This window comes from Heterodontus francisci, chromosome 12 (genome assembly GCF_036365525.1).
Source record: "Heterodontus francisci isolate sHetFra1 chromosome 12, sHetFra1.hap1, whole genome shotgun sequence".
NCBI classification, from domain to species: Eukaryota; Metazoa; Chordata; class Chondrichthyes; order Heterodontiformes; family Heterodontidae; genus Heterodontus; species Heterodontus francisci.
The window spans coordinates 15,684,360-15,699,980 of NC_090382.1; the positions used below are offsets into that span (position 1 = coordinate 15,684,360).

The window sequence follows — 15,621 nt, forward strand, 5'->3', positions numbered from 1 at the left end:
GTTGGGGCTGTGCTGTGCCTGGAGGGAGGAAAAGACCCCTGGAGAGAGAAAGAGACCCCATGAGAGGAAAAGACCCTGAAAAAGAGGAGTTGCTGCTCTCTGTGGAGAAAGGCTCCTTTGCTGAGATGAAGCCTCCATTATTGAAGGTAGCAAAATTCCTCTTGTCTCCAGTCTCTGGAAAATCTCTGCCTCAAGTGTGAGTCCTGTTGCCTTTTGTGTTTTTGGAAGATCCTGAAATCTCAAGAAAGTTTCTGCTGTTAGACTGCTCCCTTAAAATTTAAGTATACGGTTGCTGCAACCTTTTGCTGAAAAATCTTCGTGATGCCTGCTGCAGACAAATTGCCTTGACCGCCTACCCATCACAGACTGTTCATTAATTTTACCTGAAGAGACTTTGAGTGGCATCTGTCTATTTGACTCTGGGACACCTCACCAATCCAGAAATATCCTACCAGACCGTTACAACTAATTGTTTTATTATTCCTAAGAAACAGTTACAATTTAAAATAACCTTTTAAAACTGGTTAACCGTTGGTTTTTGAATGTATGTGTGTGCATGAGGGTTATGAAGAAAAAGAAGTTATCAAATCTTTTCGCACATATAGATTTATCTCATCATCATTTAAAACTTGGTTTATTAATAAATAGTTCATTTTGTTATTGTTCAAAGAAACCTGGTTTGGTATGCCTTATTCTGGGAGATAAATAAAGTGTTTAATTTGGCTAATTTCCAGTAGGTGGGAAACTTTACTAATATGCTGTGACCTGTGGAGTAGTGGGACTGAATTAACAATGCATTACTCCCGCCTTAGTTATAACACGAGTCTTTGAATATTTTTAAGATCGAGGTAGATAGATTCAAGAATCTAATAATAAGCAAGCGGGTGAAACGTTATCAGGGGGAGGTGGGAATGTGGAGTTAAGGTTACAATCAGATTAGCTATAATCTTATTGAATGGTGGAGCAGGCTCGAGGGGCCGAGTGACCTACTCTTGCTCCTAATTCATAAGTAGGTTTGTTTGTTCATTATTCGTAAAGGCATGTGTTATTTAATTCATTTTAAAATGGCAAAAGTCACTTTGGGAATGTCTCAATTTCTAGGCTCTGGCATGCATTATTTTCACTTGGGACACACTCAGTGACATGTTGAAATTTGCTGGTATACTCCTTCTCCTAGTTCGTATGTTCATGTAGATGTGTTACCTCTGTTAGTATAGTCCAGGTGATTTTGCAATACCCTTCTTGTATATGCAGCTGCCTAACAATTTCCATGAATTGACCCTGTTATGAACAGAAACCTTTATTCTCTGCCATGCATGGATTAACGTAGCACAGGTGTCAAGATTTTGGGTTCTTTCCAAACCTCTTTATCTTAGCTTGTTTTGGCACTCATATTTTACACCACTCAGGTGGATCGCTAGAGAAGTTTTGGTAACATGCCCAGGTTACCTAACAGCAAATCCTGTTTAGTAATTGCTATTGGGTGCTGCAGTATCTTTTGCCGCAACAATATTTTCATTCAGAAGTGAATATAGGCTCACAATGGACCTTGATTAAAGTAAATGGAAAAAACCATTTAATCTAACAACGATGGAATACAGTGTTGAGATTACTGTAGGAGTGTCATCTTACCTCCTTGGCATGGTAAAATTACAAATAAGTTACAAATCCAAGCAGTCATCTAATCTCTTGTTCTGGTCTACCTGTAAATTGAAAGTGTCATAGCTTCCTCCTTCTGAATCCTCCAAAGGCAACTGCCAAAACTCAGAGAATATTTTAACTGTATATTATTGAGAGAGGAGGTTCATTGTTTCCTAGTAGGATGCCCACACTCCCAAGAGAGAGCTCTCTTTGTCTTTTTATATCAAGAGGAAAATGGGCTAAACATTTGAATATACAGCCTCTCAGAAACAACAAAGAGCTGTTCATAAAATACAAAACTGAACCACCCAGGAATGTGCATGTATTTGAAAACAAAGTGACTCCTGACAATGCAGCACCGCCCCCCCCCCCCCCCCAACCCCCGCCAACATCATCAGAGCGCTCCCAGTTTCGCACATGCACAGAACAGCCGGTTGCTGCTAGTATGGGCTGTGCATGCACAGCTTACGTCAGCACCTGGCTTGCTGCGCGAACATGACTAATTCAACATGCTCATTGGTTTAAAATTTGGGTTTGTGTCCTGAAATAATCATCAATAAAATTCGTTAAACAACCCATTGTGGGGAGCAGGAATGGGGACCAGAAGTGGCCATTTTGGTTTCATTTGTTTTTGTGATGTATTATGCAGCGCCATCTTTGCTACTGGTAGCTGCCAAAACATCGCAGACATTGACGCTCAAGTGCATGAGGCTGCTTATGAGCATGTAGATGCGTTGTCAGCAAACACACCTATTTGAAAACTGAGGGTCAGACATTCCCTCTAAATTTTGTTGCCGGATGCTTTCCTGATTTTCCTGGGAGTTTAGAAATTTCTGTTCAACAATTGACAGTCAGTGGAATAGCTACCAGAAAATCTTGAGGCAAAAATACTTCTTTTACATAGTAGGGGTCCACCAGTTAATCCTAAATTACGGTTAAGATAATTATTAGAGAATGCCCACCCACTCCTGCTGTCACTTCATAAGAGAGAAAAATAACCACCAGATTTCTGTGTACAGGGTGAAATTATATCCAGATTTATTAGACAAAATAATATGCTGAAGGAAAAAGATCAGTGAGGTGCAATAAGTTAAAACAATCAAACTGCGCTATACACAAACTCGATTGTCTATTTTGACTTTTGGGATGCTGGCCAGCCCTCTGTCCCGGCAGGAAAGAGGCCACTGTGATTTTTGTGGTCCCAGCCTCATTCAGATTGGCAGGTGAGCTGTGGATGCACACGTGCAGCTTGCCTGATTGAGGCCTCAAGATTGGGCTAGGACAGTGGCCGCCAGACAAGCAAGCTACAGGGGTGAAGGTACGTTACCCCAAAGGGGGAATTCCTGGGGCAAAACTCCTGCTCCGCCGGGGCCCTCAGAAATAATTCAGCACTTGCCTTTGGTGGCTCTCCTTGGTTCCATTGCTCGTGGAACTGGTCGGAGTGTACCAGTTCCGACTTAAAATGGCAATGGTTGTCCTGTTTATGTAAGAGGACACTGACTTACGTGTTAAAAGGCCCTTAACACCTGAAACAGAAGCATACTTTAGAGACTTGCCACAGGCCCCTTTCAAGTTGGAGCCTGCCACATCTCATATTACCAGGCTGCTAACTATTTTGACACTGTCACTGCCCCATTAACACCAGGTGAAGGATGTGAATATTAATAAAAAGCAAAATACTGCGGATGCTGGAAATCTGAAATAAAAACAAGAAATGCTGGAACCACTCAGCAGGTCTGGCAGCATCTGTGGAAAGAGAAGCGGAGTTAACGTTTCGGGTCAGTGACCCTTCTTCGGAACTGACAAATATTAGAAAAGTCACAGGTTCTAAGCAAGTGAGGTGGTGGTGGGGCAAGAGATAACAAAGGAGGTCTAGATTGGACCAGGCCACATAGCTGACCAAAAGCTCACGGAGCAAAGGCAAACAATATGTTAATGGTGTGTTGAAAGACAAAGCATTAGTACAGATTAGGTGTAAATACACTGAATATTGAACAGCAGCAAGTGCAAACCTGAAAAAAAACAGTGGGTAAGCAAACTGAACAAACTAAGATGAAATGAAATAAATGCAAAAAAAAGATTGTAAAAAATGTAAAAAAAGGAAGAAAAAATAACTAAAAATGAAAGTGAAATGGGGGGGCTGTCATGCTCTGAAATTATTGAACTCAATGTTCAGTCCGGCAGGCTGTAGTGTGCCTAATCGGTAGATGAGATGCTGTTCCTCGAGCTTGCGTTGATGTTCACTGGAACACTGCAGCAATCCCAGGACAGAGATGTGAGCATGAGAGCAGGGGGGAGTGTTGAAATGGCAAGCAACTGGAAGCTCAGGGTCCTGCTTGAGGACTGAGCGGAGATGTTCCGCAAAGCGGTCACCCAGTCTGCGCTTGGTCTCCCCAATGTAGAGGAGACCACACTGTGAGCAGCGAATACAGTATACTACATTGAAAGAAGTACAAGTAAATCGCTGCTTCACCTGAAAGGAGTGTTTAGGGCCTGGGATAGTGAGGAGAGAGGAGGTAAATGGGCAGGTATTACACCTCCTGCGATTGCATGCGAAGGAGGTGGTGGGGGTCATGGAGGAGTGGACCAGGGTGTCGCAGAGGGAACGATCCCTTCGGAATGCTGACAGGGGAAGGGAGGGGAAGATGCGACTGGTAGTGGCATCACGCTGGAGGTGGCGGAAATGGCGGAGGATGATCCTTTGGATATGGAGGCTGGTGGGATGAAAAGTGAGGACAAGGGGAACCCTGTCACGGTTCTGGGAGGGAGGGGTGAGGGTAGAGGTGCGGGGAATGGGTCGGACACGATTGAGGGCCCTGTCAACCACAGTGGGGGGAAATCCTCGGTTGAGGAAAAAGGAGGTCATATCAGAAGCACCGTCATGGAAGGTAGCATCATCAGAGCAGATGCGTCGGAGACGGAGAAACTGGGAGAATGGAATGGAGTCCTTTCAGGAGGTAGGGTGTGAAGAAGTGTAGTCGAGGTAGCTGTGGGAGTCGGTGGGCTTATAATGGATATTGGTAGACAACCTATCCCCAGAGATGGAGACAGAGAAGTCGAGGAAGGGAAGGGAAGTGTCAGAGATGGACCATGTAAAGGTGAGAGAAGGGTGGAAATTGGAAGCAAAGTTGATAAAGTTTTCTAGTTCGGGGTGGGAGCAGGAAACGGCACCGATACAGTCATCAATGTACCGGAAAAAGAGTTGGGGGAGGGGGCCTGAGTAGGACTGGAACAAAGAATGCACGACATATCCCACAAAGAGACGGGCATAACTAGGACCCATGCGGGTACCCATAGCGACACCTTTTACTTGAAGGAAGTGAGTGGAGTTGAAGGAGAAGTTGTTCAATGTGAAAACAAGTTCAGCCAGGCGGAGGAGGGTGGTGGTGGATGGGGACTGGTTGGGCCTCTGTTCCAGGAAGAAGCGGAGAGCCCTCAAACCATCCTGGTGGGGGATGGAGGTGTAGAGCGATTGGACGTCCATAGTGAAGAGGAGGCGGTTGGGACCAGGAAACTGGAAATTGTCAAAATGACATAGGGCGTCAGAAGAGTCACGGATGTAGGTGGGAAGAGACTGGACCAGCGGAGAAAAGATAGAGTCTAGATAGGAAGAAATAAGTTCAGTGGGGCAGGAGCAGGCTGACACAATGGGTCTGCCGGGACAGTCCCGTTTGTGGATTTTGGGAAGGAGGTCGAAGCGGGCTGTCCGGGGATGTGGGACTATGAGGTTGGAAGCTGTAGAGGGAAGATCTCCAGAGGAGATGAGGTCAGTGACAGTCATTTGGATGGTGGCTTGATGTTCGGTGGTGGGGTCATGGTCCAGAGGGAGTTAGGAAGAAGTGTCTGTGAGTTGGCATTGAGCTTCTGCAAGGTAGAGGTCGGTACGCCATACAACAACAGCACCACCCTTGTCTGCAGGTTTGATGACCATGTTGGGGTTAGACCTGAGAGAACGGAGTGCCTCAAGTTCAGAGGGGGACAGGTTAGAGTGAGTGAGGGGGGCAGAGAAATTGAGACGACCAATGTCTCGCCGACAGTTTTCAGTGAAGAGATCAAGAGCGGGTAAGAGGCCGGGGGGAGGGGTCCAGGTAGAGGGAGAATGCTGGAGGCGGGTGAATGGGTCTGCTGGTCGGGGGGAGGACTCCTGGTCAAAGAAGTGAGCCCGGAGGCGGAGGCGACGGAAGAAGATCTCAACGTCATGCCGAGCGCGAAATTCATTGAGGTGGGGGCATAAGGGGATAAAACTGAGACCTTTGACAACAATGATGTGAATATTAATCCCAGTGTCTAAAGTTCTTAAAGATCCTACCAGCAAGTTCTCAGTAACACAGTCATTAATTTTTTTTTTGATTCTTTCATGGGATGTGGGCATCACTGACAAGGCCAACATTTGTTGCCCATCCCTAATTGCCCTTTGACACCTGATTGACACCTGAGTGGCTTGCCATTTCAGAGGGCAGTTAAGAGTCATTGCTTTGGGTCTGGAGTCACATGTACAGCAGATTTTCTTCCCTAAAGGACATCAGAGAACCAGGTGGATTTTTATGACAATCGATGATAGTTTCATGGCACCATATTGCAGATTTTTATTGATTAATTAATTGAATTTAAATTCCACCAGCTGCTGTGGTGGGATTTGAACCCATGTCCCCAGGGCATTACCCCAGGCCTCTGGATTGCTAGTTCAGTGACATTACCACAACTCCACTGTCTCCCCCACAATATACATCAGATTATTCTTATGGGTGCCTTTATTGTCCTCTTCACAGGTAGAGGTACAGTGGGTATAGGACTAAAGTTTATGAGAGTCCCTGGCTTTGAAGTTAAAACCTATTTTTTAGGTTTTAACACCCAGCAGAGGAAATTAACCTCCAGGCATATAGCATCAAAGGAATTCACATCAAATAGTTCCACAGAGGGTCCCATGGAAACCAACAATGAGGTGTTTATTAGCCAATTAGACGTGAATATAAAATCAAAAAAATACATTTAGTCTGTTCACATTGAATGAATTGGTGCAGACTATTTTCAATGCACCAATGTGCGTTGACTTTTCAGACTAACAGCAGTACCAAAAGAAAATTTTACAAAAGCATCCCAAAGACACAACTAACCGATGGCCATTTTAATACAATTTACCCAAACATTTCAAATCATATAAAATAGTTAAGAATTCCCATATTTGTTACTTATCATGTATTTAATTTTTTTTTCTTAAACAGCATTGGGAATTTGCTCCAAACAGCGTACACTATCTTCTGAGTCTGTGGCAGCGGATGGTTGCATCAGTTCCCTTCGTTAAGTCCAGTGAACCTCATCTGATGGAGATCTATGCACCAGAAGTCACAAAAGCTTACATTACTTCAAGGCTGGAGTCAGTGCCTCTGATCATAAGGTACACCCATCACAGGCTGGATTTGACCTCAGATTCACATAAGAACATACGAATTAGAAGCAGGAGTAGGCCACTCGAGCCTGCTCCGCCATTCAATAAGTTCATGGCTGAACTGATTACTCCACATTTCCACCTACTCCCGATAACCTTCCACCTCCTTGCTTATCAAGAATCTATCCATCTCTGCCTTAAAAATATTCAAAGACTCTGGTTCCACTGCTTTTTGAGGAAGAGAATTCCAAAGACTCATGACCCTCTGAGAGAAAACATTTCTCTTAATCTCTGTCTTAAATGGGCGACCTCTTATTTTAAAACAGTGACCCCTAGTTTGAGATTCTCCCACAAGGGGAAACATCCTTTCCACATCCACCCTGTCAAGACCCCTCAGGATCTTATATGTTTCAATCAAGTCACCTCTTACTCTTCTAAATTCCAGCGGATACAAGCCTAGCCTGCCCAATCCTTCCTCATAAGACATCCCACCCTTTCTAGGTATTAGTCTAGTAAACCTTCTCTGTACTGCCTTCAATGCATTTATATCCTTCCTTAAATAAGGAGACCAGTACTGTAGAGAGTACTGCAGATGTGGTCTCACCAATGCCCTATATAGCTGAAGCCTAACCTCCCTTCTTGTGTATTCAATTCCCCTCGCGATAAACGATAACATTTTATTAGCTTTCCTAATTATGTGCTGTACCTGCAAACTAGCCTTTTGCGAGTCATGCATTAGGACACCCAGATCCCTCTGCATCGCAGAGCTCCGCAGTCTCTCACCATTTAAGTAATGTGCTTCTTTTTTATTCTTCCTGCCAAAGTGGACAATTTCACACTTTCCCACATTATACTCCATTTGCCCACTCACTTATCCTATCGATATCCCTTTGTAGCCTCCTTCTGTCCTCTTCACAAGTTACTTTCCTACCTATCTTTGTGTCATCAGCAAATTTAGCAACCTTACCTTTGGTCCCTTCATCTATGTCATTTATATAAATTGTAAAAAGTTGAGGCCCCAGCACAGATCCCTGTGGCACACCACTCGTTACATCTTGCCAACCGGAAAATGATCCATTTATGCCTACTCTCTGTTTTCTGTTAGCTAACCAATCTTCTATCCATGCCAATATGTTAATCCCTACACCATGAGTTTTTATTTTCCACAATAGCCTTTGATGTCACACCTTATCAAATGCCTTCTGGAAATCTAAGTACAGTACATCCACTGGTTCCCCTTTATCCACAGCAATTTCTGACGAATTGCACAGACCACCCCTTCTCGATCCCTCCCATCTCTAAATTGTCAAACTGCTTGTCAGACATCCAAATCAAGATGAATAGAAATTTCCTCCAACTAAGTATTGGGAATACCAAAGCCACTGACTTTGGGCCCCACCACAAACTCCGTTCCCTTGGCACTGACTCCATCCCTCTCCTTGGCAACTGTCTGAGGCTGAACCGGACTATTCGCAGCCTTGATATTATAGTTGACCCTGAGATGAGCTTCCCACCACATATCCGTGCCATCGCTAAGACAGTTTATTTCCACCTCTGTAACATTGCCCAACCCTGCCCATGCTTCAACTCATCTGCTGCTAAAACTCTCATCCATGCCTTTGTTACCTCTAAACTTGACTATTCCAATGCACTCCTGGCCAACCTTCTACGTTTAGTTTCTAGAAACGTGACGTCATCCTAACTCGCACAATGTTCCGTATACTCATCACCCCTGTGCTCCGTGACCTACATTGGCTCCCAGTTAAGCAGTGCCTTGATTTTAAAGTTCCAATCCTTGTTTCAAATCCCTCCATGGCCTCTCCCTCTATCTCTGTAATCTCCTCCAGCCCCACAACCCTCCGAGAAATCTGCGCTTCTTCAGTTCTGTTCTCTTGAGCATCCCCGATTTTCATTGGTCCACCATTGGTGGCTGTGCCTTCAGCTGGCAAGGCCATGAGCGCTCTCTCCCTCTCTCTCTCTTCTCCCCCCACCCCTTTCTCTCACTACCTCTCTGTCTCTCTCTTTCCTCCTATAAGATGTTCCTTAAAACCTACTTCTTCATCTGCCCTAATATCTCGTGTGGCTGGGTGTCAAATTTTATTTTATAATGCTGCTGAGCAGCACTTTGGATGTTTTCTTATGTTAAAAGTGCGATATAAATGCATGATGTTGTTCTTCACAAATCTCAATTACATATACCAAAGGGTCAGATGGTTAAAGGTGTGAGTTGTTGTGCCAATCAAATCAGGAAGTTTTGGTCCCTAATACAAAAGCAAAATACTGCAGATACTGGAAATCTGAAATAAAAACAGAAAATGCTGGAAATACTCAAAGTCTGGCTGCAACTGTGGAGAGAGAAACAGAGTTAGTGTTTCAATGTTAATTCTGTTTCTCTCTCTCAGATGCTGTCATACCTGCTAAGTATTTCCAGAATTTTCTGTTTCTTATTTAAGGTTTGATCCCTGTTCTGCGCTGTTACAACCAGCAGAGAAAGGTGTCTAGGGGTCTCTCTTAGTCTTCACCTGGTCTTACTGTAACAGGGTTTAATTTTAAACACACTGTTTTGAGCTTCCCCTTGGTGAATCCTTGAAATGAGCACAAACAGGCTTTCTTAGATTTAAAGAAGAAATGTGAAATTTCTTAAACTTAAACTCTACTTCGGTTAATGCCTACAGGTACATGACGCACCCATGCTAGTATGCATACGCGATATGCACATGCAGATAGGGACAGAAAAGAGCAGAAAAAAAGATAAAGTGGAAAAGTTTGAGGCAATCTTTGAAGAGTGTTTTTTTGTTACTGTGCTTTGAGCTTGCTGCAGAGTCCTCTTCTCTTCTTCCCAGCAACAATTTGAAATTTAATGTCCATGTGGCGAAATTAATGTCCCTCATTCTTGGCAGGCGGGGGCCTGCATGACATGCTAAGTTAACTGGTCTCTGTCAGGACAGTGGTAGTGCAAGGAATAGGTTTATCAGACTGACATGAAGTGTGCAAATGTATACTGGTAATGATTTCTCTTTGTACTGTGGTCATGTTAACTTTTAGACTTTGTTAAGTAGGGATGTATGATTCTTATATTGTAATACCTTAAAATAGTTAGAAGTATGTAGCAAGTTGAGGAACCAACTAGAGAACAGGCCATCCTAGACTGGGTGTTGTGCAATGAGAGAGGAATAATTGACAGTCTGTTGGTGCGAGACCCCTTGGGGACAAGCGACCATAATATGATAGAATTCTTCATCAAGTTGGAGAGTGACGTAGTTGATTCTGAGACAAGGGTCCTGAATCTTAGTAAAGGAAACTACGAAGGTATGAGGCGCGAGTTGGCCATGACGGGTTGGGAAATGTTACTTAAAGGGATGACGGTGGATGGGCAATGGCAGACATTGAAAGAGCGCATGGATGAATTGCAACAATTGTTTAACCCTGTCTGGTGCAAAAATAAAATGGGAAAGGTAGCCAAACCATGGCTTACACGGGAAATTAGAGATAGCATTAGATCCAAGGAAGAGGCATATAAATTTGCCAGGAAAAACAACAGACCTGAGGATTGGGAGCAGTTTAAAATTCAGCAAAGGAGGACCAAGGGATTGATTAAGAAGGGGAAAATAGAAGTCGCGAGCAAGCTTGCGGGGAACATAAAAAACTGACTGTAAAAGTTTCTATACGTATGTGAAGAGAAAATGATTGGTGAAGACAATTATAGGTTCCTTACAGTCAGAAACAGGGGAATTTATTATGGGGAATAAAGAAATGGCTGACCAACTAAATGCATACTTTGGTTCTGTCTTCACAAAGGAGGACACAAATATCATGCCAGAAATGTTGGGGAACACAGGGCTTAGTGAGAGGGAGGAACTGAAAGAAATCAGTATTAGTAGAGAAATGATATTGGGGAAATTGATGGGATTGGAGGCCAATAAATCCTCAGGGCCTGATGGTATGCATCCCAGAGTACTTGATGAAGTACTAGAAATAGTGGATGCATTGGTGGTCATCTTCCAAAATTCTATAGACTTTGGAACAGTTCCTGCAGATTGGAGGGTAGCTAATGTAACCCCACTTAATTATAGACAGTCAGCCTGATGTCGGTAGTGGGGAAAATTCTATAGTCCATTATTAAAGATTTTATAGCAGAGCACTTAGAGAACAGTGGTAGAATCGGGCAGAGTCAGCATGGATTTACGAAAGGGAAATCATGCTTGAAAAATCTACTAGAATTCTTCGAGGATGTAACTGGTAGAGTTGATGAGGGGGAGCCAGTGGATGTGGTTTATTTGGACTTTCAGAAGGCTTTCGACAAAGTCCCACATAAGAGATTAGCATGTAAAATTAAAGCGCATGGAATTGGGGGTAGTGTATTGCGATGGATAGCAGGCAGTGACTAGTGGGGTACCACAGGGATCGGTGCTAGGACCCCAGTTATTCACAATATACGTGAATGATTTAGATGAGGGAACTAAATGTAATATCTCCAAATTTGCAGATGACACTAAACTGGGTGGGAGGGTGAGTTGTGAGGAGGATGCGGAGAGGCTTCGGGCTGATTTGGACAAGTTGAGTGAGTGGGCTAATGCATGGCAGATGCAGTATAATGTGGATAAATGTGAGGTTATCCACTTTGGTAGCAAAAACAGGAAGGCAGATTATTATCTGAACGGCTATAAACTGAGAGAGGGGAATATGCAGCGAGACCTGGGTGTTCTCGTACACCAGTCGCTGAAGGTAAGCATGCAGGTGCAACAGGCGGTAAAAAAGGCAAATGGTATGTTGGTCTTCATAGCGAGAGGATTCGAGTACAGGAGCAGGGATGTCTTGCTGCAATTATACAGGGCCTTGGTGAGGCCACACCTGAAATATTGTGTGCAGTTTTGGTCACCTTATCTGAGGAAGGATGTTCTTGCTGTAGAGGGAGTGCAGTGAAGATTTACCAGACTGATTCCTGGGATGGCGGGACTGACGTATGAGGAGAGATTGTGTCGGTTAGGATTATATTCGCTGGAGTTCAGAAGAGTGAAGGGGGATCTCATAGAAACCTATAAAATTCTAACAGGACTTGACAGGGTAGATGCAGGAAGGATGTTCCCGATGGTGGGGGAGTCCAGAACCAGGGGTCATAGTCTGAGGATACGGGGTAAACCTTTCAGGATTGAGATGAGGAGAAATTTCTTCATCCAGAGAGTCGTGAGCCTGTGGAATTCGCTACCACAGAAAGCAGTTGAGGCCAAAACATTGTATGTTTTCAAGAAGGAGTTAGATATAACTCTTGGGTCTAAAGGGATCAAAGGGTATGGGGTGAAAGCGGGAACAGGCTCCTGAGTTGGATGATCAGCCATGATCATAATGAATGGCGCAGCAGCGTTGAAGGGCCGAAAGGCCTACTCTTGCTCCTATTTTCTATGTTTCTATGTCTATAATTCGAAGTTTGTAACCACCTACTTCATGAGAAAAGTTAACAGGAGACATGGGTAAGGAAAGGTCACCAAGTACAACAGCATGGATAGAAGGCAGGCTGGAAATCTCCCTTTCCTGCCAAAGGAGAGAGCGATTTAATTCCCTGGATGGCACAAGAGTTAGAGAGTACGATGAAGCAGAAAAAGGGTAAGTATGACAGATATCAGGTTGATAACAGAAGTGAGAACCAGGCTGAATATAGAAAGTTCAGAGTGGAAGTGAAAAAGAAAATAAAAGAGTCAAAGAAAGAGTATGAGAAGACACTGGCAGCTAACATAAAAGGGAATCCAAAAATCTTCTATCGGCATATATTTCGTAAAAGGGTAGTGAGAGGAGGGGTGGGGCCGATTAAGGGCCTAAAAGGGGATCTGTGCATTGAGACAGAGGGCATGGCTGAGGTACTAAATAAGAACATTGCATCTGTCTTTACCAAGGAAGATGATGCGCCAAAGTCATAGTGAAAGAGGAAGTAGTTGAGAAACTGGATGGACAAACAATTGATAAAGTGATGTTAGAAAGGCTGAAGTAATTATAGTTGATAAATCATCTGGATCAGATGTGATGCCACTGAGGATGCTGAGGGTGCAGAGATTCCGGAGTCACTGGCCATAATCTTCCAATTGTCCTTAGATGTGGGGTAATTAAATATTGGAAAGATAGCAGCCGTTGTTTTTGGTCCCTGCTCCAAAATCCGCTCCCTAGTTACTGACTCCATCCCTCTCCCTGGCAACAGTCTGAGATAAAGCCAGTCTGTTTGCAGCCTTGGTGTCACATTTGACCCAGAGATGAGCTTCCAACCTCATAACCCTGCCATCACTAAGACTGCCTGTTTGACCTCCGTAACATTGCCTGGCTTCGCCTCTGTCAGCCCATCTGATGCTGAAACCCTTGTTCGTGTCTTCGTTACCTCTAGACTTGACTATTCCAATGCACTCCAGCCGGGTCTCCCACATTCGACTCTTTGTAAACTTGAGGTCATCCAAAACTCTGCTGCTTGTATCTTAACGTGCACCAAGTCCCGTTCCCCTGTTACCCCTGTGCTTGCTGACCTACACTGGCTCCTGGTCAAGCAGTATACATTTGCACACTTCATGTCAGTCTTGTTTTCAAATGCCTCTATGGCCTCGGCCCTCCCTATCTCTGTAATCTCTTCCAGCCCCACAACCCTCCAAGATATCTGCACTCCTCTAATTCTAGCCTCTTGTGCATCCCTGATCTTAATCACTGCACCATTCGTGGCCGTGCCTTAGTTGCCTGGGCCCTAAGTTCTGGAATACCCTCTCTCTGTACCTGTCTGCCTTTCCACCTTGATTTCCTCCTTTAAGAAGCTCCTTAAAAACTACCTTTTTGACCAAGCTTTTGGTCGTCTGACCTAATATCTCCTTTTGTGGTTCGCTGTCATACTTAGTTTTATAATACCCTGTAAACTGCCTTGGGATGTTTTATCACATTCAAAGCATATAAGTAATTGATGCCAGAGGACTGGAGAATTGCATATCTTTACACTGTTGTTCAAGAAAGGGTGTAAGAATAAACCCAGTAACTTCAGGTCAGTCAATTTAATCTTGGTGGTGGGAAAGCTTTTAGAAATGATAATTCTGGAAAAAATTAACACTCACTTGGACAAGTGTGGATTAGTTAAGGAAATCCAGTACAGATTTGTTGAAGGCAAATTGTCTTTAACTGACTTGATTGAATTTTTTGAGGAGGTAACAGAGAGGGTTGATGAGGGTAATGTGGTTGATGTGGTGTACATGGACTTCTAAAAGGCATTTGATAAAGTGTCACATAACAGAGTTGTCAGCAAAACTGAAGCCCATGGAATAAAAGGGACAGTGGCATCATGGAAACGAAGTTGGCTGAGTGACAGGCAACAGACAGTAGTGGTGAACAGTTGTTTTTCAGACTGGAGGACTGTATATAGTTGGGTTCCCCAGGAGTCGAGACAAGGACCACTGCTTTTTTTGATATGTGTTCATGGCCTAGACATGGGTGTACAGGCACAATTTCAAAATCTGCAGATGACACAGAACTTGGAAATATTGTGAATTTTGAGGAGGATGGTGATAAACTTAGAGGACGTAGACAGGCTGGTGGAATGGGTGGACAAGCAGCAGATGAAATTTAATGCAGTGGAGTGTAAAGTGATATATTTCAGCAGGAAGAATGAAGGGAGGCAATTATAAATTAAAGGGTACAATTCTAAAGGGGATGCAGGAAAGAAAGACCTGGGGGTATATGTGCTCAATTCATTTAAGGTGGCAGGTCAAGGCGAAAAAGTAGTTTAAAAGGCATGTGGGATCCTGAGCTTTATAAATAGAGGCAGAGAGTACAAAAACAAGGAAGTTATTTTGAATCTTTATAAAACAATGGTTTGGCCTCAATTGGAGTATTGTGTCCAATGTTGGGCATTGCACTTCAGGAAAGACATGAAGGCTTGAGAAAGGGTGCAGTCAAGGTTAACGTGAATGGTTCCAGGGATGAGGGACTTCAATTGCATGGATAGATTGGAGAAGCTGGGGTGGTTTTTCTTAGAGATGAGAAGGTTGAGTGGAGATTTGGTAGAGGTGTTCAAAATCATGTGAGGTCTGGACAGAGTCGATAGGGAGAAACTGTTCCCATTGACAGAAAGGTCAAGAACCAGAGTACACTGATTTAAGGTGATTGGCAGAAGAGGCAATGTCAACATGAGCAAACAGTTCTTTGTGCAGCAAGTGGTTAAAATCTTGAATGCGCTGCCTGAGAGTGTGGTGGAGGCAGATTTGATTATGGCTTTCAAAGGGGAATTGGATAAGCACCTGAGGAGGAAATTTGCAGGGCTACAGGGAAAGGGCAAGGAGTGGGACTAGGCGAGTTGCTCTTACCGAGAGCTGACATGGGCAAGATGGGCCAAATGGCCTCCTGTCTTGCAACCATTCTATGATTAGAAGGGAGTCCTGAAGCCTTACGTGGCACACACATAGCTGAGAAAGACAACAGTCTGAAACTAGAAAGTTAGTGTGACTCTTGTTGGCCAAGTAAGGGAGTTAGAAACAGATGTTTTGAAAATTATTTTCACCCATGTCAATCATTGTAACACTGATCTGTGGCTGTAAAGAAAGGATATAATCAAATCAGTGTTGAATAATGCATTATCGAAT

The 15,621-nt window shown here is 43.8% G+C and overlaps 1 protein-coding gene across 8 annotated transcripts in view; it reads left to right on the forward strand.

Annotated features, from left to right (window-relative positions):
• LOC137375763 (ran-binding protein 17-like) overlaps nt 1-15,621 on the forward strand; it is a 1,067,965-nt gene that overhangs the window by 249,017 nt on the left and 803,327 nt on the right. For all 8 annotated transcript variants that reach the window (XM_068043152.1, XM_068043155.1, XM_068043154.1 and 5 more), the window contains one exon: nt 6,864-7,036. In XM_068043152.1, the coding sequence (XP_067899253.1) occupies nt 6,864-7,036 (173 nt within the window). The remainder of the gene's footprint in view (nt 1-6,863; nt 7,037-15,621) is intronic.